The 25,713-nt window shown below is 43.6% G+C and overlaps 1 protein-coding gene across 1 annotated transcript in view; it reads right to left on the reverse strand.

Moving 5' to 3' along the window:
* Positions 1-25,713, reverse strand: part of LOC147707857 (uncharacterized) — a 910,329-nt gene that overhangs the window by 693,514 nt on the left and 191,102 nt on the right. Inside the window, exons 8-10 of the mRNA XM_086925682.1 lie at positions 19,230-19,387; positions 16,818-16,970; positions 11,979-12,080 (exon numbers count right to left, since the gene is read on the reverse strand). Coding sequence (XP_086781808.1) covers positions 11,979-12,080; positions 16,818-16,970; positions 19,230-19,387 — 413 coding nt within the window. The remainder of the gene's footprint in view (positions 1-11,978; positions 12,081-16,817; positions 16,971-19,229; positions 19,388-25,713) is intronic.

Consider the following 25,713-nt stretch of genomic DNA (forward strand, 5'->3'; position numbering starts at 1 on the left):
CCGGACTGCAGTGACAGCAGTCACATCGATGTGCGTGTGCTCACACTGCTCACTCCTCACTATTGGAGAATTTATGGCATGACGTCATGCCAGGTGAGCATTGTAGGGGAAGGGAAATCCTTCAAAGAGAGTCACTTTCTCTTTGGATTTCCCTTCTCTTTTTGAAACTCAGGAGCAGCAACATTGTTGTGGTGTTACCAGGGCTTTAAGGGGAAGCTTTTTCAATAATAAATACAAGACATAGTTGCTGCTTATTTATCTTATGCAACTAACAACCATGGACAAAGCCAATAGTCCTAACTTGTTGTAGGTATGATGTTACTTGTTGAATTATATATCTGGATGCAATGACAGAAACAGCAAAATACAAGTCGGGCGGCACACTATGCTAAGCACAGATTTTTAGCTTATGTGTTTTTAAGCCACGCCCTTATTTACATTGCCCATGCGCCTTTGAGAGACCCTCCAGTTTTTTAATCCCACTTAAAGCCCTGACTCACAGGTACTGGAACTCACACCCATAGAAAACAATGGCAGCAGGGAATTAAAATAACACCCAATAGGAAATAATGTTAAAATTATTCAGACTATTAAAACAATATTTATACTTTGTTTAATGTTAAAATATATATAATAAATACATAAAGTTGCTGTACTATTTAATAATAACTTATTTTAAATTGAAAATTAAATTAAACTTTTGTTAATTTTTTTTAAAACTATTTCAATTATTTCCATACTTAATCTTTTTTTGATAGATATCACATCAAAATAACAGTTCTACTGTAGGGTAGGTGGGATTTATTTTTATTTTGGTAAATATATTATTAATAAATTATTGAAATATAGTAATTTATGGACAATTAATTTAATGCGTGGTAACATTTGATCAGTTCTAGGTTTCAAAAAGTATTTAAATTATTTTTCGTTAATATTTTTCATTAAACTATTGTTAACATTTTCTTAAAATATTTAATAAACATTTTGCATTTCCTCTATGGGAGAGCCCTGCAATGCTGGCAGAGGTCTCTGCCTACTTGTGAAAAACTACGAATGAAACCTTACACTTGTAAATTCTGGCCTAGGAGACTCCTCGAGAGGATAGAGACAAGTATATACCACAGAGTAACTTTACAGTCACAATGGTGAATAGCAAAATAGTGTAAATTTAATCCGAGTTTTAGTAGTAAATATAAATGTGACGAAATCTACACATGTAGGTTTACCTTTGTGAATAGGGGCCTTAGAGACAGAGAATTAGTGATATGTACTCATATATAATCGTTTTTATTGTGTTTCCTCCTGAATGAAACGTCTACTATAGGGCTTTAGTGGCACTGCTTAAAGTGATGCCTTCCGTCACATTATAAAAGGCTTTTTAACCATCCACACAGCATTTCATAATAGCTTCAAGACACAAGGACAGAGCAATAAATATATTACCACATGCCAGCTACTTCTAAAGCACAGCACAATTTATCGATGCCATGACTTGTGGCACATCGTCTAGTCACACAATTATTATGGAGCACAGCAAAATATTGAAATCAATTCTCCGTTTATATGTTACCAGATCAAGTGGAAAGGGAATGAGGAAAATATGAGCCCAGATTATTTAACGGATCTTCACCTTTAATGTGCTGGATAGGAGAGTCTGGTTTGAATCAGAGGCTCCAGCAGTGATATTGGGACCATTGATGTTGTGGTTCCCATGTATGTATGTACTGGTGGGTGTAAGTGGTACTGGGTGTTTGACCAACCAGTATTTTCTGGTAGACACACAGGTCTCGCTATTATCAAATTCATCAGATAAAAAACCTCACTGCAGAGGGTGCGGTCTTTGATTTCTGGGTGTCTAACTCTAGAATTTACCTTTACAGATGCGATAAATAACAAATTGTATGATTTTGATTGATTGATTTATAGGCTTTATTTCGGTAAAAAAAAATACCATAAAAGCTTGTACAGCAATGCAAGTTACAATAATTATCAAATACAATCTAGTTACACACAAAAATTAAAACAGAGAAAGAGATGTTTAAAACGATTAAAACCAGATTAAATTGACAAAGAAAGCCTTCTTGTACGAATCAACCAGGCCCATTTAAAAAATTTAGACACAGCACAAACAATCACAGAGGATGTGTCAGTCATTAGAATATGCATTGCCACTGAGCACTGACGGGTCCCTAAGAGTCTGCATAAAGGTTTTAGCCACCTGGTCCTCGGTGCACGATAGTCCGGACATTCAAAGAAAATGTGAGCTACAGACTCTACTCGAGTGGGACAGGACGCACAAAGAGGGGAAAGTTGGTAAGACCGTTTCCAGCGGGCGACTACCTCGCCTACTGGTAGAATCCCCACTCGAAACTTGAAATACAAGGTACGGTCAAAAGGAATGGAGATAATGTCTAAGTAGGGTTCATAGGCCACCACATCCTTGATCCTCACAAAAGCTACAGTAGAGTTGCAATGACGTGAATCTAGATGTAATTTTGCAGAGACCCAGTTCCAGTTCAACTTTTTGATCGTAGCTTTAGGTGGGGCAGTTTTCGAAGTGAAATGAAATGAAATTTGATTTGTAGAGCGCATGGCTGCCCGAAAGCGTCCCAGCGCTTGCTTAGGGAACCCGTCCTGGTATTCCCCTGCGAGATAACCCATTACTGGGCATCCCCAAGGTGAAAGCCAGGCATCCCGCTGCGAGGGGCCGTTGTGGAGATTAAGCAAGCTATTGCCCAGAGTTACAGAGTGGGACTCCATGATTGGAATAGGCACCGACGCGGGAATTGTCAGGTCCGGGGAAATTTGAGCCCAAGACCCGCCAAGGCGGGGAATTGAACCCTGGTCCGGGCCAGACCTCTGCATCAGGGTCTGCCGCTCCAACCACTTGAGCCACACTTCTCCTCTGCCGCTCCAACCACTTGAGCCACACTTCTCCCTTGCAGTCCATGCATCAGATAACCCTATCTCCACCAATAATCGTTTGACGTCCCTCAACCATTTGATCCTGGACCAACCTGCCATAGCCATAACCTCAGATAATGCTTCCGCGTAAGAAGATAGTTCGGGCACCCGCCATAACCGTGCCCAAAGGAGCAGGGGGCGAAGTTGCGCTTGGTCCCTAATAGATCTGCAACCTAAATCTAGTAGTACTGGTACTGTTGGTGTGCTCCAGGGGAGAGCCATCAGATCTTTCAAGAGTTTGCTCTCTGATTTAGCTAGTACATCCAGGTTGCAGGTGCCTCACAGCTCTGCCCCATATAGTGCGGCACTGACCCCTCTGCCTTTGTATATTTCCACAACTGGGGCTAAAGGTTTGCTAGATGAGGAGCGTTGTTCCTTAAGCAAAGTGCCTCCCACTCTTTTGTGGCCCAGTAGCATTTTGTGGATGTGCGGGTTCCAGGAAAGGGAATCGTTAAGGCGAATACCTAGGTAATCAAACTCGGAGACCCTCTCCAATGGCTCGGAGTTCAGAGCCGGAGGTCGGCCAAGTTTCTTCGGGGGATTCATAACCAGAAACTTGGTTTTATCGGTGTAACAAATTGTATGATTTTAGGAAAGCTCTTATAACTTACTTATACTTTCTAATCTCCTGGCGTATAACCGATTCTGCTCCTTCCCATTACTATTACAGTTGGACCAGAAGGCGTAGCCGACCCTTGAGTGACATCAGCTAACCTCCTCTGTGTGTGACCCCATTGTGCACAGCAGCAAGAAAAAGGCGCAGTGAAAGCGTACCGGATAATGTGCGAGGAGGTCCAAGCAAGCCGTCTTTTAAAAACCTTCAATCGGAGAAGTGGGGGCGTAGTCACAAATGTCGACAAAGAAGTGGTGGTGACCAAGGCAGCGGTCAGGATTGTAGATTTTATGCTTGACCAGTAAAACTGATCCCACCTACCCACACCAAATGACGCGGGCATCACAGCCGCTAACAGTCGGTGGGTAGCTCCAAGATTTAACAATGGCATAAAAGGACAGTTGCCCAAACAAGGCACTTGGGATGCCTCATGGCAGGGACACTTGAGGGCAGACATGAGAAACATAAAAGGACAATTGTCTGAACAAGGTCCTTGGGATGCGTCACAGCAGGGATGCTTGAGGGAAAGCAAAAGGGATAATAAATGGTCAGCACTGGGCAGAGACGGCACTTGCAGCCCAGGCATGGCCACGGGCCACGAACGCCAGACACCTAGTAGCAAGGGAAGCCTTTAAGCCGCGTTCCCACTGTATGAAAGTAATCGACAGAATGAGAGCTGTCACAGCAGTTGACAAACAGTGATTTATGATACCAGTTTAAGACTTTATGATTTACAGGATGATGCATTGCATATTATGCAAGCTATATTTTATGGTTTTAATATGCAATAAAGATAAGATCACAATGTGGACCAGTGATGAGCTGTATGCTTTGCCTAAAAAATGTGTTAAAAGCAACAAGCTGAACATGTTAATGATTCATGTAAGCATGATAAAATATGTACTAGTTTTTGTACATCTGAATAAACTGCGGCTGGTCAAATACCACAAAAGTCTTGGTGTATCTAATTGAAAGGAAAGTGAATGACGGGAGGGCCCATGGGATGCTCGCACGCTGGTGGGGGTGGGGGGGGGGAGGGGGAGTATTTTTAACACCTAGAAACGTTTTATGGTGAATTTAGCATTTCTGGTGAATTTAGAAAAGCAAATTAGATCAATTTGAATTTAAGATCCAATGCTCAAAGTGACCAGATGAGATTTGGTTTCATGTTAGTCTACAACCTGTAGCTCATGAGTGATAATGTATAAACACAATGTGGCCTTGCTCATCAACATCCACAAAACCGCGGGGGCGCTAGGTGGCGCACCAGCTGAATGGCCGTGAATCTATGAGGCTCCCGCTGTCTGGTTGTTAATTCTACATTTATCCTTAAACTACGTTCCTCTACAGCGCCACCGCACATAGCCAGTGAAGGCTTGGATGATGGTGGTTCCTGCGGAGGAAGCGTTCTGACTATATTGCGGCTATGGCAGTCTCTGTGAAGGCTGGCAGTCTGACCGCGACGCGACGTCGGAGCCTGTGTGGAGTGCGGAGCTGGGAATAGCAGGTACGTGAGAGCCGCGGTCCCCACGTGGTGGGAGGGCCGCACGGAGGTGTGCGGCGATTCACTCACGTGGCAGCGGCTGTGGTGCAGAGATGGCACAGCAGTGAAGATCCCCTGGCTCCCATCAGCTGTGTCGCGGGGCCGCTGCCTCAAGATCACCAGTGCTGTGGAGAGTATTGAGCATACTGATGTGGACGGACATTGCGGTGTACTGGCGGCGGTCATTTCGGAGACTCCTGTGGTTGTGCTGAGGACTAGGTGATACGAGGGGACAGTACACAATTTTGCGGGCGGAGAGCTGGAGACAGGACTGCGGAGACATCGCCTCAAATCCTGCAATGTGAGAGGGTCCTTCGGCGGGCAGCAGCATGTTGGCAAAGCGTCAGTGAGAAAGAGGCGACATTGAGGCGGTAGGCGGCCGATACGCAAGCAGCGCGGCTCCAAAGCGGCGCCCAGGCCGCGTGATTATGTGTGGAGGCTGCGACTCATTTGGGACCTGGAAGGGGCAGAAGTAGGTGCTAATTGCTACGAACTGCTGGGCGCTATATTCACAACTGGAAGTGGGAATTCGGTGACGGCTCTTTGAGAGGCTGAGGCATTGATAAGAGGCTATCTATAGAAGCGGCCAAGGTGAAGGCTTGATTTGGCAGCAGGGCACGATATATGCAGCGTGGACTACAAGGTTGATAGTGTCTGAGCCGCGGTGGCTGCGCCCCGGTCTAGTGGTACAGAGCGCGTGGTCGAGGAGGTCAGTGTGCATTGTCCTAGGTTGCGGATTGATTCCTGGTGGCATATTGGGATGGGCAGGACTTGCTGGCTTCCAACGCGGGCCCATGTTAACGAGGCCTTACAAGTCTGCTGCCTGCTGGTGTGGGGCTCCACGATGCATGATATGGCCAGACTCTGACGGAGCTCTGGGGATGATACAACTCCTGGACACGGTAAAGAGAGAGCACATGTGTAAACTGGGATAACTGTGAGTGCTACATCCAACAGGAATGCAAGTAAAGTTGTAGAACTGCCATATATTTGCTGTGGCAGCTGGGCGACTTGCTATTGGTGATTGGAGTGCTATACACAAATAAGGTTGCGAGAGCCTGCTGCACTACATAATTAAGACTCCATACTGTGAAACATCTGGACAATGGACTAGCCTGGGTTGGGAGGTGCATCATGGGCCGACTAGACTCCCGCCAGCTGCGCCTCACCTTTGAAGCAAAAAGAAACCCTAAAAAGGCACCAACAGAAGATGGGAGTGATGTGTAGGAGGCGACGACTGGTGGGAACCCCGGATCTGGCAGTGACATGCACACTATACTCACTGAAATGAGGCAAGGCTTTGCGACGATTGCGGAGAAGGTGGATACACTTACGACCCGCATGGATAACATCGCGCGCAAGCTGGACAATCATGAAACACGGCTCAAAGAAGCAGAGCAGCGGATATCAGATTCAGAGGATGTCACAGACCAATTGAAAACAACGGTGACCCAAATGGACAAGCTCATGCGAATCATTGATGCCAAGAATGAGGACATTAAAGATCGTAGCCGCCGCAATAACGTTCGCATTTTGGGAGTACCCGAGAGTACCAATACGGGGCGGCTGGAGCAATATGTAAAAAAAATGCTGATGGTGGTCACTGAAGTGGGAGCGCTCCCTGCCCAATTTATAGTGGAGAGGGCGCATAGGTCGCTTGGCACACGACCACCTCCTGGTTCACTTCCTCGTCCAATCATCGCACGTCTTCTAAATTATCGTGACCGGGATGTGGTCCTAAGGGTGACGAGAGAAAATAAACAACTTAACTATGACGGAGGGCCCTTCACCATATTCCCCGACTTCACGGTATGGGTGCAGGAGGAGAGGAGAAAGTTTAATGGAGTGAAGCAGAAGCTGCGACAGGAACAGGTGGACTATACTTTACTTTACCCTGGGCGACTACGAATCACCCACCAGGGGAAACAAACCATACACACGACACCACAATCGGTGGAGAAATTCTTGAAGACGATGAAACGGCGAAAGACTACCTCTGCAGACCAGGACGAGCTGGAAGAGGCGCCACTATCGGAGGTCGAATGAACATATGCTGTGCTGCTGTGGCGCAATCTACGGAGGCGTGGAATATTGGACAGATGATGAGAGATGCACGAGGGTGTTTCCGAACCACAGCATACTGTTATGTATAATAATAATTGATGCATTGGGTTGATATTACATGTTACTGATATAAGACCCACGAGTGTTGGTGTGGAGAGGACGTAGTATGATTAGTGACTTTAACCGGACACCCTTGCTGGTCCTGGGGATTAATAAGAGCTGACGAACCCCAGACTAGAAGCAAGGTTAAGGTGTGTCACCTGGTGAGATTACCCCAATGGGAGTACCCCTTTTGATTCACGGTTTGGGAATGTTTGGGGGGGAGTGGGGAGGGGCGGATTTGGCTGGCATGATTGGGATGCTTCAGTGGGTAGGGGGGTGGGGAAGTTCAATGCATGCTGAGGGATACAAAAATGGTACACTGCAAGTTGCAGGTTTACACACTAATTCTGAAGGGCAGGAATGTATTTGATTATGTTGCAGGAATATGTTGTGATGATTTTGACCAAAAATGGGCGGGAATGGGAGTGACGTGTCCTTAACGATATTGTCTTGGAACATAAGGGGGCTGAACGATGCAAGGAAAGGCAGAAATATTTTGGCGTACCTAGATCGTCATCAGGTGCATATAGCACTGTTGCAGGAGATGCATTTGCATCCACATTCACATAACAGTTATGCGAGCAGATGGGCGAAGGTACGGCTTTTTTCCTCTTTCTCCTCCTATGCTAGGGGCACGGCCATATTGATAAAGAAATCCATACAATTCACGGTGTTAGGGGAAGTAATAGATACATCGGGGAGGTATGTCATTGTGTGGGGCAGATTGGCATCTGACACTATCACCATTGTGAACTGCTATGCCCCTAATGTCAATACACCGGAATTTTTCACGGCATTGTGGGGGCGGGTAGTAAATGTTGGGTCAATGCACGTTATATGTGGGGGTATTTTAATGTTGCTATGGTGCCTGGGCAGGATAGAGCAAAGGACACGCAAAATACAACAGGCGATCTAGAGAAGTCCTGCAGGGTATTATGGAAGAGGGAGGTTTGCTTGATAGCTGGCGTTTCGTTCACCCTCTGAAAAGAGAAGGGACACACTTCACATCATACACTGGCACATGGGCCCGCCTTGACTATTGTCTAATATCTCGAGGGTTTAGTACAGATATCACAAAGGTCGTGCACCTGGCCAGAACGTATTCTGATCATTGCCCCGTTCTGCTACAGGTGCGGATGCCCGGATACGTTAGACCAAAGCCGACATGGCGACTGCAACCCACAGCCTTGTTGGATGAGGTGTTCAAGATGGAACTGGGAGAGGAGATTGCAGCTTTTTTTCCCCGCAACAGGGATTCAGTGAACAGTGTTGAGGTAGTGTGGGAGGCATTTAAAGGTACGGTTCGAGGGTACTGCATTTCCAAAAGCTTCGGGATCTTGCACAACATACAGAGAACGATCCAAACCCTAGAATTAGAACTAAAGCAGTTGGAGGCACTTATGGTGCAGGGAGGGGATGGGAAAGTGCACAAAGATTTCAAGGTTAAGCTGTCGGAGTATGAGGAGGAGGCTGCGAGGGAGACTAAATTTCGGGGGCGGCACAGGGTGGCGCGAAGGTATTGCGAGGGGGAAAGGCCGGGGAAGGCATTAGCGAAAATTACTAGAAACCCACGATTTAGTCCTAATATTTTGGAAATGAATAGGCCGGAAGGTGGGTCATGTCAGGACAATGAGGGAATTTTGGAAATGTTTACGATGCATTATGAGCAACTGTACACCACTAGAATTAGATGAGATTAGGGAGGCGATAATGTCGCTTAAAAATAGTAAGGTGCCAGGATTAGATGGGCTGCCTGCAGAATTCTATAAATGCTACATAGACATCATGGCCCTGGTGCTGCAGGAGTTGTTTGAGGAATCGTTGAAGGTGGGGATGCTCCCTTGTTCGATGTGTGAAGTGGTAATTACTTCTCTCTTAAAACTAGGGAAAGATGCCACGGTATGCGACTCTTACCGCCCACAGTCACTTATCAACTGTGACGCAAAAAGTTTAGCTAAAGTTTTAGCTATTCACCTGTCTCTCCTGATGACGAGGATTATACTTCCGGATCAGGCCGGATTTGTTCCTGGTAGATCCACTACTCACAATTTGCGCACGCTTTTTTCCTTAATTCAGACTGTTGCCTCTGAATTCCCAGTTGCCGCGGTATTTTTAGATGCTATAAAAGCATTTGATTCGGTCGAATGGAACTACTTATTTGCAATTCTGCAGAGAATGGGGTTTCCTAAATGATTTATTTCCTGGATACAGCCACTCTATACCCGACCTACTGGCCGAGTTCTTATAAATGGTCGTCTTTCCGCCCCACTCTCTATCACACGGGGTACCAGGCAGGGGTGCCCGCTCTCCCCCCTCCTTTTTGCTATTGCGATAGAGCCACTAGCGTGTCGGATACGACAACTTCATAGGTATAGCAGTTTAAGTGCTTTCAGCGTCAAATTGGGATATCGCTCTACGCGGATGATTTGACGCTCTATGTTACAGATCCTCAACAAAATCTAAATCCCCTGTTGCTGGAATTTCTGGTGTTTGGCAGACTGTCGGGCGCACAAATTAACTGGGGTAAGTCGCAATTCTTCCCACTCACAACTGCAGTGGCGGAGTTCCCTTTGGATTACCCCCTGCAATGGTGTCATTCGGATCTCCGCTATTTGGGGATCCAAATATCTAGAGACAGGGAGGCGAGGCTCAGACTTAATTATGGTTGTGCTATTACTAAATTGTCCTCCAATGTTACACGCTGGATTTCCCTACCCTTGTCCATGGCGGGTAGAGCCTCACTCATTAAGATGGTGTTATTGCCACGCTTCTTATATCTATCCCTGAACATTCCTTACTACCCGGGCGCTTACTTCTTTACAACATTGAGGACGGAATTGATTCGCTTGTTCTGGGGGGTAAACAACTACGGCTTAAATGGTCAGTGCTAGCACAGCCCTACGATAAAGGAGGATTTGATATCCCGATTTTGAAGTATATTACATGAGTGCGCAGGCTCATTATGCCTACCATTGGATGGCACCGACACCATGCATGCCGCAGATAGAGGTGGAGGATTGGGTGGCACACCCCCTAGCCTTGAAGGGCCTTATACAAGGTCCTGTTGGGGCCCTAGAGATGCCGCCCACAACAGTGTCATGCATGATCGATGCTTGGAGACGTGTTGCGAAACGACTACAACTTATATTATTATACTCGGCACGACTGCCGGTGACTTATCATCCCAAATTGGTGCTGTTACAGGAAAAAGGATTCCAAACATTGTGTCAGCGCCTTAAGATAGCTTCTTGGGGCGATTTATTCCTAGAGGGGCAATTTCGGTCCATGGACCTTTTTTTTTTTTAGATATACGACCCACGCCATTGGAGATTTTTTTTAATGTGCGATTGAGGCAGGGCCTGCGGGAGGTGTTACCGGACTATCCCAGGGAACCGAAGAACCTGATGCCATTGCATGGCATGCTGGGGTCAGCGGACGGGTGGAATCTGGTTTCTAGTATTTATTGTAGTATCAGGACACAGCACCAGGGGATAGAGGGTGCAGCTCGCACAAATTGGAGTGAGGATATAGGTAAGGAAGTCACTGACGCACAATGGAGTTATTGTTGTGGTATTACAGCAAATATATCAGCTAGTTGCAGGCTCAAGATTATTCACTATAGGTTCTTGCAGAGGCTCTATTACACGCCGGCTAAAAACATACAGATTTCACTTGTCGAATAACGATAGGTGTGACAGATGCCGGGCAGGAGGAGCTGGATTTATACATTTGGCATGGGAATGTCCTGGTATATGAGAATATTGGACTCAGGTGCACACAGCCCTTCAGGCTATGTTGAGGATTACGCTGGACAGGGACCCACTAATTATGCTTTTGGGATACACCATGCAGCTGCCCAAACAGTGCAGGAAGTTTCTCGATGTTACTCTACTACTGGCGAAACGTTGTTTGGCATGCGGTTGGGGAAGAGGAAGAGCCCCAAAGTTTAAGGACTGGCTAAATGATGTCCTTTATTGTCAAGAACAAAATGCTTTTTATGCTGAAATGCAACCTCTGGCGTGTAGGCCTGGGGACATATGGGGGCCACTACAAACATACCTCCTAACTACTGCGAAATCGTCTGAGGGGGCCTTGGAGGACAGAGCTGGGGATGGCACAACCACAATATTGTAGTCCGGTATTATACACTTCTGTTGCGATATTTATGGGAATGTTATGTGCGAAAGCATGGTGAGTATGGTACTGTTCTAGTAGACGGGGGAGGGTTCCACACGTCTGATGTAATGCTATATGTTGTAGTGCACTGTCACCTCTGATCAGTATTCTGCCTATATTAAGAACGTATTACGTATCCTTGCATAGAACTTACCCTTGCTGGATGACACTCTCTGAACTTATGAAATGCAGATAATGGCTGTAAGATGTATTATGTTTTTGATGTACCTGCTGATATTTCTGCCCAGGTTGTTGCACATGATGGAACACGTTAGAGTGTACCTATGTATATCTTGCAAAATGGTATAAATAAAGTTTAAAAAAAAAATCCACAAAACCGCTCAATGCCACAAAAGTGTCTTAGTGTATCACAATTATCTGATACACAGCACTTTTTGGGAGCCTGCGTACTATCCAGCTTTGTTTTGGGGAGGATTGGTGAAAATTAACTCTTTTGCTGATTTAACACATTTAAGTGCAATTAAAACATTTCAATTAAAAACGTTTTTGTTTCACCTTGACAGCCTCTGATTTGATCCGTAATAATTCGTCTACTTTTTTGTACTGCTTCAGTTTAGTCATCAGTTTCTGTTGCCAGGGATCTCGTTTAGGTTTAACCTGTGAGGCAAAATGTAAACACATTTGTGAGAATGAAGAAGCAAAGCTATGTTTTTGTGCATGCATTTAACATAAAAAATCATATGTTGTGTGAATGTATGTGTATTGCGAATATCAAGAACAGTGCATCACATAATACTCGCACACAAAACCATGTTTAGAAGGAATGACATATGGGCTGCCATCTTATTTAGTCGACCCTCCATTTTGTTACAGTTCATGGAATCAATGAATCCCAATGCCTTGAAAGCACTTTTGAGTTCCAAGCCTCTAGTATGCTAAATGGATTAGGTGAAATGCAACAGCAAGGGCAGTAGACCAGCACTGGTAAAACCAAAAAGTGATATGTATTGGCTTTGCCATTGCTTGTGGTATATATATGAAAGACGCAATGCGGGTATAGAGAGTGAGTAAACCTAATGGAAATTGTATCTCATCCAGAAGTATTCTTGGCAGATACATATAAACCAAGAGAGAATACCACTTAAATCGGCTCCTGGTTAAAATATAAATCAAATTAGTTTCTAAAAAGAAGAATATTTTGATAAATATTGGCCTTTTGGCCTTGACTTCTACATGAGCTTCACTGAAGGGACACTGTTTTTAGTCTAAATGTACATTTTCTTCCTTAAAAAAAGCAGTTACAATCATAAACCTTTTTTAACTGCCACAAAATATTCCTAAAGGACAGGAATTCTGTGAACTCTGCACCATAATACAGACTAGTGTCATAAAGAATAGGAGATCACACTAAGGTACGATATAAATATTGCTGAATGAGTCATCAACTGTCACCTACACACAGTGTTAGTCCTGCACACAAACATTTATTTAGTGCTCAATACCTCTACACTCCTATGACCCATTAGGCGCATAAACATTTTGTAAACACTTACCCCCCCTAAGCAGCAAAGAGTTAGCCCACGCGCTCCTCAACGGGAAGCCAACCCCAGACATGCACGGCCTTTGGCTATGCGAAATGTGGTTGGCAGCAAGCCCTGCTGCCAACCCCCGCTTAGATAGCCGGCTCCAAGGCTATCCTGTTTGACTTTTGTTGTTGTGATTTAGCCTCCTGGTAATTACGGAGGCGATTAAGGAGGATTGTTGGCCGTGACTTTGGCTTTCGGATTTTGAAATAATTATATTTGGTAATTCAACCTCCTGATGAATACGGAGGACCAGGGTGAATTTCATTTCCTATTTGTATCTGCTTGAAAGCCTGTGGTACTTTCACATCTTGCTTATGAATTAAGCCCTGACGAAGTTCCAATCGGAACGAAACGCGTTGGCTGATCTCTCCATTTTAAAATGAAAAAATAATAAAGGATATACTTTTGGAATATATTGGAAGCTCATTGACTTCATTCTGGTGCACCATCCTTCTCCCTATGAATTGTTGTATCTGGCTCTCACTGGAGCAAAAGTGCGGCGAACTCTGGATGTTTTTGCACAGACAATGCACTAATCTATACACTTTGAAACAGAGGTGCTGAACCTTGGTCAGCCGCATTGTGCTTTTTCTAAATTGTACAATACATACTGTAGCCTCCCTGCCATAGGTACCAGGGGTACCATTTATGAGGGAGTTACAGGGTGTGCTAAAGGTATTGCTAATTGAAGGAGCAATTTTGCAGTTTTAGAGAAAGAGATCTGACTCTGGGTCCTGGATAGCAAAAACACAGTGCAGTCAGAGATTATCTTATTTGGCTCTAGCCCTTGTGAAGCATGGCACAACTGGTGACTGCAAGATACGTCTCCCCCCCTCAGCACCAGTTACCACGGTAAAAAATCTAGGGGTCAAATTGGATGCTACCCTCTCGATGAAGGCACAGATTCAATCCGTGGCTGGAAACAGTTTTGGGGTTCTGAGAATGCTGCTAAACTTTCTCCCCCTGCTCCCAGTCTCTCACAGAAAGATGGTTGTTCAGGCTCTGGTGGTCTCGAGACTGGACTACGTAAACTCCATGTACTTGGGACTTCCGGTGTACCTGCTTAGCAGTCTGCAGATGGTTCCAAACTCAGCGGCCAAAGCCATTTTTTTTGGCAGGACTTAGGACACACACAACACATCTGCTATCTTCCTTACACTGGCTTATGGTTCGGAAGCGAATCCATTTTAAGGCATTGCTTTTGGTCTTCAAAGCATTTCACAAGATTGGGCCCCCTACCTTCAGGGAAAGATTACAACACTATACACCTCAACGCACCTTGAGGTCATCTGTTCAGCTTCTGACTTCTACGCCTAAGGTCTTGCTGTCCCAGATCGGGGGAAGATCCTTTCAAGCTGTAGCCTCTCGCTTATAGAACACTCTACCTCTTTCTCTTAGACAGGTATAGGACCTCCTCACCTTTAGGAGGAAATTAAAGACCTGGCTTTTCAAACTGTAGGTTCCGGCCAGCCATCTGCTTTGGGGTGTTTCTCTCTGTTAGCTGTTATGTGGTCTTTTGCTTCAGCGCCGGGACACTCCAGGGGAGTAGCTGCACGCTTTATAAATTACATATAACATAACTTCTGTCAAAAGTGTATCAATTACCAGGCAAAAAGTGGAGATGACCATGTCAAAAAGGGTCACTTTCCTACACCCAGAGATTCCATCCCCCAGTTTCAACCACTAATAATAGGGAGGGGGGGGGTTGTACACCCCCTCCTAGATCCTTATTTGGCTCTGGCGACCCCATCCCCTGGGGCGAAATGTCCTAAAAAGGGAAGGAGGGCATGCAACGCACCTCCACAAGCTTTAACTGGCCCCAGGAATCCCAGCCTCCAGGGTCAAATGCAATTAAAAAGGGGTTGAGGGGCACATCCCCACTCCCAAGCCTTATTAGGCCCCTGGGTCCGCTTCCTCTGGGGCCAAATGCTATTAAAAAGAAAAAATGGGCTGTGCAGTCCCTGAGCATTATTAGACCCTGGAGACCCCATCCCCAAGGACCAAATGCTATTAAAATGGAGAGGAGGTGTGTGGCCCCCCTCCAGAAACCTTCTTCAGCCCCGGGTACTTTATCCCCGGCCAGAGATGGGTGTCTGGGTGCCTACCCACGAGACCTACAAACCAAACATTAGGGGTAGTGGGGAGAAGCTGGGGGAGCCCAAACCCCTGTGGCCCCAGCTGCCTACCTGCATAATGTGGGCTCAGACATTGTTCCTGACCAGAGGAAACAGCTGTTTGTGCTTGCTCCTTCCGGGTGGGAGCAATGTTTGTTTCCCTGCTCACCTGGAGGGAGCATGCTTAAATCTCCCACTGGGTGGGAGCAACACGGTCTTCCCTGCCCGTGCTGCTGTAGGCAGGTAAGGCATGTCTGGTCCCGCCTCGCTGGAGATTTAAAAATGCTCCTGCGAGGCGGGAGCTAACATATGCACCAGCCAGGGCAGGGAAACGACTGTGCCTTGGTGGTGGGCTCTCCGGGACACAGTAACTGAGCCGGCCCCAGGGCAATGGGGTCTCTGGGGCCTTTAGAGGCTCAGGCCTGCGTGCTCCACCCTAATTAAGAATTTGGCCTCAAGGGGTGGGGTCCCCCGGGCATTTTTAGGCCCAGGAAGGGGGGCTGTATGCACCCTCCACTTTTAAAAAAATTTGGCCCAGGGGGTGGAGTTCTTGAAGCTTAATAAGACTTGGGGAGAGGGCCCATGAACTCCTTCCCCATTATTAAGATACCTTGCCCAAAGGGATGGGGTCCCCAGGGCCCAAAATGGGCTCAAGTAGAGGGCCCCTACTTATGCCCACTCCCCATATATTTATACAAAAATGGCGGACTGCTATTTTCTTATTTTTTTTGCTCTGATCCCACATTAATCCTGCAAGTTCACATTAAAAACACCTGATTCTTTCATTTTTGGCTGTAGGAGGGGGTCCGGCTGCCACCCTCCCACTTGGACAAGGAAGGCAGGGTTTCCCTACCCTGCCCCCATTATATATATTTTTGTTAAATAATTGCAGGACAGGAGAGTAAGGACCTGATTTAGAACTCGGTGGACTATGGCATTTAGATTTTGGCAGAAAAGATATTTGTCACCGTTGTGATGGAGTAACCCATTTGCAGAGTTCTGAATCAGGTCCTAAGTGTCCGAGTCCTGTAACGGCTACCAGCAACTTTTTTCTCATGTTGCGGCTAGCCAATTACAGCGCTTGCTCCCGCAGGAGTCTGAATCCAACGGGAGGGAATTAGCCAAAGGGAAAAAAGCTCACTGGACCAATCAGAATGCTCTATTTTTTTTATCGGGTTTTAGAGACTCTCGCAAGAGTCGCTTGAACCCAACATGCCGGATTTACAATTATTATTGGAGCTAAATATCTCCCAAACTACAGAAGGGATTACACCAAATGCACGCTTTCTGTACCCAGATCTAGCTTCCTGCAAAATTTGGTGTAATTCAGTTTTTACGGTAGTGCTTCTTAAAAAAGTCTATGGAAAATGCATTGGGATTTTGTGTTTTGGGTCCCCTTTTATTCTGTGCCCCCACTTGACCGACCACCCTGAAACTTTCCATGCACAAACTAGGCAACCAAGGGAAAACCTTTTGGAAAGTTTTGTGGAGATTAGTCAAATAGCGCCAAAGTCATTAGCGAAACAAAAAAAGGCATTTCCTCTGGAAACACTGACTTGACTACAATTAACCAGTGGCAACACTAGGTGGCAGAGAGTCCTACATCCTGCAGATTTCCAACTGCTGTTGCAGAGATTGCAAGTTCCCCTAAAAGGGCAAATGTTAAATCCACCAACCAATCTCACACTACGTACCTTCACAAAAGGGATCCAGTTGGCTTTCTTTTTCAAGGCCATGGTGTTACCACTGAAGCCCCACTTGTCTGAAACTGCTGCCCCAGTATCATATACAGGAAATGTTCTCATTGTCTGCTGTTTCAGGAAGACACTTCGAAATTTAGAGGCAACCTGCAGGAAAAGAGAAGAAATATTATCAAAATACCTTACATTTTTTTGAATATCCTGTTGTGTCATGGAGGCCACACCTCAACGTATGGCTATCATACTAACATTTTCTAGAAGTTTTAAATAAAGAGGTTAAGATAATCAAAAGCAAAAGTGACCAACTGAAGGGCTGTGAAACATCATATGGAGGAGAAGAGCTCACGTACAGTGGGTAATTCCCTATGAGAGAGAATCCTTCAGTTGTTTGCATTTGCTTTTGTTTTTTGTTGTGCCGAAGCAGGGAGGATGCAAATGTTGATAGCCCACTTTCCTCTTATTCCCCTGGACCATCTTCAACATCTTGGAAATCAGGTCCATTTCTTTGTGCAGATTAAGATGTTACAAATCCTAGTGGTATCCTCCCAGAACAAGAATTGTCATAGGCCTGGCTTTAATTTAACAAATGGAAACTAAATTTGTGCATGCACGTTTTTGCATGTGTTAGCTCTTTAAAGACAGAGGTATTCGATTTGGCAGAGCTTTCTTTGGATCATCTTTTGGATGATGTAAACCAAATATTCACAAAGTGCACTAATTACAGACTAGGTTTATGAAAAGATCTCTGTTTGTATACAAAAGGGATATATGAAACCTCTGGTGCTGTATTCATGTCTGCTAATTCAATTTATAAAGAAAATAGAGTAGGTTCTAAAGCACACCCTTTGCAAACTTCTCCATTAATAGAAATACAAAGAATTATCTAAGACAGCAGGTAGTAGACTATTTTAAGTACAAAATAGACACAGGAGAGTCCCCGAAGCACTAAAAAAGGTTCTTCATGGGCGGATTAACTCATACCAGAATGAAGCTTAAAAAAAGGAATAAGAATTGACAGAATCCCCAAAGAAGGCATCACTAAGACAACTTGAAAAACAATAATGCTCAGACATTGGTATCTTTTGCATAAAGCAGCTCTAGCCCAGACAGCAATGTAATATAGGATGAATGAAAATGGGTTCAAAGCGGGTAAGCTCCTCTATTAGCTGGCCAATAGAGACTTGGAACTCTGATTAGTATCAAACATCAGTAATAGGAAGGATTAGAGCCTAACACTTCATGCATTTTTTTATCTATCCCTATACACATCCTTGTCACCCCCCACCAGCCGAATTTGACAACCCAATTGTCGAACAACTAGTTATTCCCATGCTGCCATCTCCAACTTGAGGCACTTTTAAGTGAAGAGGAGATCCTTGAGGTATTAAACTCACTTCTAACTTAAAAGACCCCTTGCCCCTATGATTTCCTGCCAAGGGTCTTAACAAAATAGGTTTACCTTGTCACACCAACACTACTTGACAGGTGTGAGGAGCCATATGAATATGTAAACCTCCAGTATGACTTGTTAGGTGCAAAACTTACAGTAAGCCTGGAAACCCCGTGTGAATGTGTTACGTACCAACTTATTTCCCTAATTAACTTTGAAACAAAAATACTTGCTAAGATATTAGCTTATAGACTTGTGGCAGTGAACCGTACTCTGGTTCACTAAGACCAGAATGGCTTTATGCCTCGTTGTAACATGTGCCACTGTGTTAGATGCTTCCAAGATGCCTTAGAATGTTCAGATAATACTGGAGAATGCAGGACCTGAGCTTAACCGACTTTGAGAAGGACGTTTATTCAGTTTGATGGCTTTGTATGATTGATTGTTGAAAAAGACAAATATTGCCCCCCCCCTATTTTGAAGATACATCCAGGTGCTGTACAACACACCCTGGATAAGGGTCCGGTGATCTGTGACCTTTCCTCTCCCTATCTCAGTGAACAGAACACAGAGAGGTTTTCCCATGTTGCCCCTTCTTTTTGTCCTCACAGTTGAACTACTGCTGGGTGGGTCAAGAATCGAGTTCATGTTTAAGGCTTTAGATGGGCGATGATGAGGGAAGACAGGATATCCTTATATGCTGGTGATATCCTGCTTTTTACGCCAGTGAACCAGAGTCCTCTATTCCTAGGCTGATGCAGATGCTTTAAATTTACGACAAGGTGTCAGGTCTCATGTTCAATTTGACCAAACTACAGAATGTGGCACTTTCTGGATGTCATGAAGACCTCCACCTGCAAACTGAACTTAGACGGGACACTGACCCTTTCAAATACATTGGCATGTATATAGCACACTTGCACCAAAGGGCCAGGGACTTGAACATTGTGCCCCTGTTTTCCCAGATCCACTGAGACATGGAGACATGGCAATCCATGCGTTCCCTTTGAACTTACCATTGTGTAGAGCTCCATCTCACTGGCAGTGTTCCTGAGATCCTCCACTTCATAAGCAATCTTAAAATGAGAAAGAAGTTCCTGCAGCTGGGGTTTTAGTTCATCCGTTTCAGTCATGTGCTGGGGCAGCATAGAGTCCAAGTCACCCTGAAAAATTCCTGTTCAATGAAAAGAAAACCCTGTAATATATTGTACCACACAGCTACCAAGCTCTTCTGACAGAAGCCTTTACATTTTGTAATGTATTGTAGGCTACTAGTAAAAGGAGTATGTTTGGCAAGGTTATCTATGTGCCAGCTTATTATTTATTTTATAGTATGGATATTTTCAATCAGATACAGACTTTAGACAACTTACTCTGTCTTACTGGGATAGTACGTCAGCCTTTTAAGATTGTACATAGCCATGCATGACAAAGGGAGTCTAAGGGAATGCATATCTAGATAACAAGGCCCCTGTTAGAATTTATTGCAAAAGGTTAATGAAAATCATAATCTAGAAAATACAAAATTACATCATTGGCAACAAATAAAAACAAGTAAGAATGAATTTACAGACAATAGTGATAACAAGACTTAGTTATGAAGCGTGCCATACCTTCTGACAGCATTACAGATGAAGAACTCTTCACTGAGGGAGTAAAGTGTGGCCCGGTAGAAAGTGAAGGCTTTGATGGAAGATTACCTAAACAAAATCATGTATCAATTTAGAAGAAAGCTGCTCCTCAAACGTCTTTCTTGCTCACGAGTACCACCGTCTCTCATTTTGTTTACTACACCTTAAACTGCAAGGACATTGTGGAAACACACACTTTTGACATGTATGGTAAGCCTACAATCATGTTGTTCAGCAGAGACCAACTCTTGTAGCTGTTCCAGATCTTTTCCATTTTGACATCTCTATCTGACCAGCCATACCTGCTCTTCAAAATCATCTTGGCATTCTGCATTCAATCCCAAGACCACACTTCACCCAACTAACACCTATTCATAGACAATATTCGGTCTACAGTCTACTTCCTCCAAGAATGACTGCCCTGAACTGTGTGGATGTTCAATGTTATGCACTGTTACTGGTAAAGTTCAAGTTAGTTAGTTCAAAGTTAAGTTTATTATGATTTGGCTCTCGTTGAGGGCCACATAAAAAAATACATACGTATTAACATAGCAATAATACATAAAAGCTACATACGACAACAGGAATAACCACTAATTATCTGCCAGTAATGCAATCATCAGCATCTCCCGGAAGCACATTAATATATATCTAAAAATTCTTTAAAATATTTAAAAATTCTAGAACAGAACATTTCGTTTGGGGGGCAATAAAGTGCATGGAAGAACAGTTTTACATTCACAATTCCCAATTGTAAACAAATTGGTTTTATCCATTTTTGGCGCATAAGGCGCAATACCGGACAAATAAACAATACATGGTTAAGATCTTGAACAGCATTATTACATAAATTGCATAGAGGAGAAACTCCATACCATTTTGCTAAGAGTATATTAAGTGGAAGCAAATTATGACGTAAAAGGAACCATAATCTACGGACACCATGAGGAATATTCCAAATTAAATATTGTTGGGCTACTTTTGGTGTATAGGTAACAACCAGGGCTTCCCTTTCTTTATACTTCTGTTGGGCAAGTATATCCAACTTGTAGCAAAGTTCCAAGGACAAACTTTTTAACTTCAACTTTAACTCTAATGGAGAAAGCAAGAATAACGTGCTTTCATCCAGTTCAAGCAGCGAAACCGCTTTTCTAAAATTCTTTACCAGCTGCGAGAACTCATTAAAGTTGCCCAATAATTCCTTTTTTAAGATTTCTCGTAAGGTGCCCGGTTTACCTCTAGCCAAGCAGGCTACCCATCTTACGAGGGCTGCCAACCCCTGGGCCCAACAACTTCGGAGTCCGAATTCCAGCCTGCATGAAGATGTAGAGCAGGCTGAATTAAGTGAGGAGATTTTCCTTAGTATATTTCCTTCCATAGTTTGCATGAAACCCCATTGTTTCAGATCCACTAATTCCATTCCATAAAGAAGGGTTGCAGGAATTTTCGCTCGGAATACGTCCAAGCATAAAGAGAAGTGCCTCTTCCCTGTCGCTTTATACAAAGAACATAATCCCCTACCATGGGCCATTGCTTTTCGAGAACTATGTTCGATGTGAGGCTTCTCACTAAGATTAGCAGATATTATTTTGCCTAGAAACATGTAGGATTTAACTACCTCAAGTTTTTCTCCGCTAATTGTCCAATTGTAACTACTAGATCTGCAATTCTTCTTTCCAAAGATGCACATGATTTTACTTTTAGAGCTATTAATTTTCATATAATGTGCATCAGCAAATTGATTCAATGCAAAAAGACGATTAGCAAGACCTTTCGGGGTCAGATCTAAAACAAGTATGTCGTCCGCATACATTAGAATTGATATAGCTGTCCCTCCAATTTTCGGGGCTAATCCCTCACAAGCTGCAACAGTGGTTGGTAAGTCGGCCATATACAGGGAAAACAATATGGGTGCCAATATACACCCTTGTTTTAATCCGTTCCGGGAGGGGATAGATTGAGAAAGACCCCTTTCACCGCCTTGTAACACCTTACACCATGTGTTCAAGTGTAGAGACTTAACTAAGTCCAATAGGTGTCCCGGCATACCCAATGCCAACAACTTTCTCCACAACGTCGGACGGTCCACCCTGTCGAACGCTGCGGAGAAATCTATAAATGCTACGTATACGCCACCACCACGGACACGAGCATATTTATCCATAATTACCTGTAGCAATGTTAAATTATCTAAAGTTCCATGCTCTTTTCGAAATCCTGTCTGTTCCTTAGGTATAATATTATTTAAATTTGCCCAATCTGTTATTGACACTAATAAAAGTTTAGCAAAAATTTTCCCTATCGCGTCTAATAAAGCTATTAGACGATAATTAGAGGGGTTATCGCGATCTCCTTTTTTAAAAATTGGAATCAGGATACTTCCCCGCCAAGAGTCGGGGACTGTTTGAGTTTTAAAACACGCCAGAAATACTGGAAGAAGAATCCTGCTCCAAGTGGTTACATCTTGCTGGATTATAGACATGGGCAATTCGTCAGGTCCCATAGCCCCGGAAGATCGCATGCTCTTTATTGCGGTAGCTATGGAGTGCTCAGTAGGGAGTACCATTTTAAAATCACTATTAAGCCCTGGGACCCATGAGTCACCCCCTGGTCCATTAGGCGCATATAAGGTGGTCACAAATTGGGTCCAGACATCTTCAGTAATAGCTATAGGAGTGGGCGTTTTTACAGATCCACATCCTTGCCTTATTATGGACCAGAAATCTCTAGAATTTTTACAAGCTGATGCCTCTCTTAACTTGATCCATAAGCTATCTTCTTTGTCTCTTTTTAACTTGGATCTCAATCTTGCCCTCCTTCTTTTTAATAGAGCTAACTGAGTCTCATTCTCCCCTGATCTATTAAGGTATTGCTTCCTAACAAGTTTATTAATCTCATTATTTAACCTTAATAAAGGACTAGGAGAAAAATATTTCTTTTTGTGATTTCCTGTACTCCTAGCCATTGCGGTGACTTTTTTAATGAGGTTTTCGAGAAGCAGGAATTCCCTACCTTGCCAGTAGTCAAGCTCAGTTAGTAGTTGGGTAAGGATGTTTTGTACATCCTTGCTCTTAATAAATCCCCAATAACATCTATCTGTTTGACAATTAATAGAAAAACCTCTATTCTTTAGAGACCAGAGGTTAGCTTCAGGGGGTGTTAATGAGACAGTTAAGTTAATAGTTTTATGGTCACTCAGGGGGGTATGAGAGATCACTAAATCTTTAAGAAAAGAGAACGTGTCAAAGTCTGTTATTACGTAATCCAAAATAGATTCTCCCCTAATTGAACCATGTGTATAATTAGCCGGGGTATCTGAAGGCATCCTGCCATTTATAATGATTCCCTCCAGGGAACTGAGTTCCCCGAGAAGGATCTTGCCTCTTTTATTAGTTTTTATTGTATTGGGCAGGAGGGCTTGGGGTATATTATATACTTCTTCCTTTACTTTATTTCTAAACATGTCTAAAGAAGTATTAGACACTTTACAATTTAAGTCCCCCACCAATAGTAAGTATGGGGGTTAATCCACCTCTATTAGTTGTTTTACATAGGAAAACATACGTTTTAAAACTATCGTAAAATTATCTTCTGGAGGAATATAGGCATTTAGTATTATAAGAGAGGACCGTTGAGCAACGGGGTCCAAGTTAGAAATGGTTATGGATTGGAATAGGTTACTCTCGTCCTTGTAATGAGAGAATTGCCATTGTAATGCATTTGATAACAAACAGGCAATTCCGCCTTTAGCATGGCCTTTTTTAGATGGAGTCGCAGCGGCCTCTAGGACGAAGTAATCATTCCCTCCATATGGAAGAGTTTTACACCATGTTTCCTGGATACATACCACATCCGCATTCAAGGAGAGAAGAAAATCAAATTTCTCAGGGCAATTAGACAAGCCAGCGGCATTCCAAGAGACAATTTTTAAACAGGTGTTAAAGATGCGAAAATGGTTGTGGGTTTCTCGAGGTGGTATTTGAGAGAACTCCAGGTAACCAGTTCCACATCGAAGTGTCTTCAGTTAGAGGATTATCTGTGCTACCAGGTAATGAAAGTACCTGGGAAACCATTCGTATACCTCTGGAGAGCCAAATTTTTAAGTCATTATTACACATAGGAAAAACATCCTGTCCAGAGGGCAACTTTGTATTTTTTTCGGTAAAAGAAAGACCCAAATTATTATTAACAAAAGGCAGCACGTCAATTCCTCTACATTGAAAGGCTTCGGCTTGTTGAAGAACTAAATTAGCAATTATTTTAGAGTAAAACTTTACCCTTATTCGTTGCCCATTTATAGATCTTATTGGGAGAACTAAATCAATGTCATTTGTTAAAACCAACTTTAAGCTTTCTATCTCATTAAAGCAATTGAGTAGCCAGGATCTATTCATTTTTAGATCAGAATCAAATAATGGGAGAAAATCCAATGAAAAAGTATCCACATGTAAAATAGGGCTTTTTGCTGATTGGGGTATTGCATTCCCAACTACCTCCGTCTGAGGCCGAAAGATAGGCGCAGTTGGGTTAAATACTCTTGTTACTATCGGCAAATGTATATTATCATCGGTACTTATAGATCGGGGAGCAGGAGCATTGACTAGAGGACATGAAACCACCCTCTTCATAGTTGCCTCAACCGGGGTACTCCCACTGGCATCATTTATGATACCTTCCGCTTCCACCTTAGCAGGGATATCTGAAGGAGGGCTATACCCTCTTTCTATAGGAGCGGGCGTTTCAGATATTGTATGTTTTTGAAAAATAATTTGCCTGGGTCTTTTCTTTTTATATTTACGTATCAGTTTCCTATTTTTCCCTCTTGATTTTACTTTAGCAGCTCTGGGAGTCCCCGAGGGACCTTCTGGCTCCTTTTTATCTTGTACAAAAATAGGAAAAAGATCATGCCCCCCCGTTTGTAGCTCTTCAATCACATTTTCTTCCTGCTCAACCATCACTGGTTCTATTCTCAGAAGCAAGGGAGATGGGGCGGATTGATTAGGGGACTTATGGATATCCGCCTCTATGGTTAATCCCAAAGGGGCATTTCCCTTCACCTCCGTAGTGTTTTCAACCTCTTTTTGGACAACAAGTACAGGGTTAGCAGAAGTAATGAGTGGATTAATCACATTTTCAGCATTTTTCACATTTTGTGCCAGCAGTGCCTGCAATATCTCAGTAACCGAAGACAAAATACAATCAGAGTTTACCGCAAATTTACCCATTAAAAGTAATATGGAGGACAGAATTTGCTCAAGGGCTATGAGTGACTCAGAAATAGGTTTATCATTTTTTGGGTAACTAGATGATGTAAGGGGGCAAATCCCCGATAAATTAAAGTGCGGAGATTGTACAGCACTCTGCGGAGAAAGATTATCTGTAGATTTAATGGAGGGCGTACTGCTATATAATAGTAGGCCAGATGGGGTTTCTCCACTAGGAGTTTTATTAGCCACTAGATGGGATAGAGATATCTTATCTACATATCGACCGCAGAGTTCCAAGTCAATGCTGGTAGCTATTGAAACATCACCCTTATCTTCTTTTAAATTATCATTTCCCTTAAGAATATTATGGTCCAAGGATTGCGATGATATTAACAAAGGATCAGCGTATACTGGACATATAGGGAGGTTTACCACACTTGAATGACTCAATGACCTTTTTGTTTCCACCATAGGGTCCAACTGGCAGTCTTCCTCCGCATTAAGACAAAGTTCTGACTGTGGTAATTGATCAGTATCAGGTTTCCTAGGAACTTCTAGGGATTTATTCAAGCTTTTCTCCCAGATTTGAATTAGTTGCATCTGACCTTTCATACTGACACTATTAGCTTGCTTTTTCCTCAAATGAATCGGAGCGGGTATTG

Source organism: Lissotriton vulgaris, chromosome 6 (genome assembly GCF_964263255.1).
Source record: "Lissotriton vulgaris chromosome 6, aLisVul1.2, whole genome shotgun sequence".
Lineage (NCBI taxonomy): Eukaryota > Metazoa > Chordata > Amphibia > Caudata > Salamandridae > Lissotriton > Lissotriton vulgaris.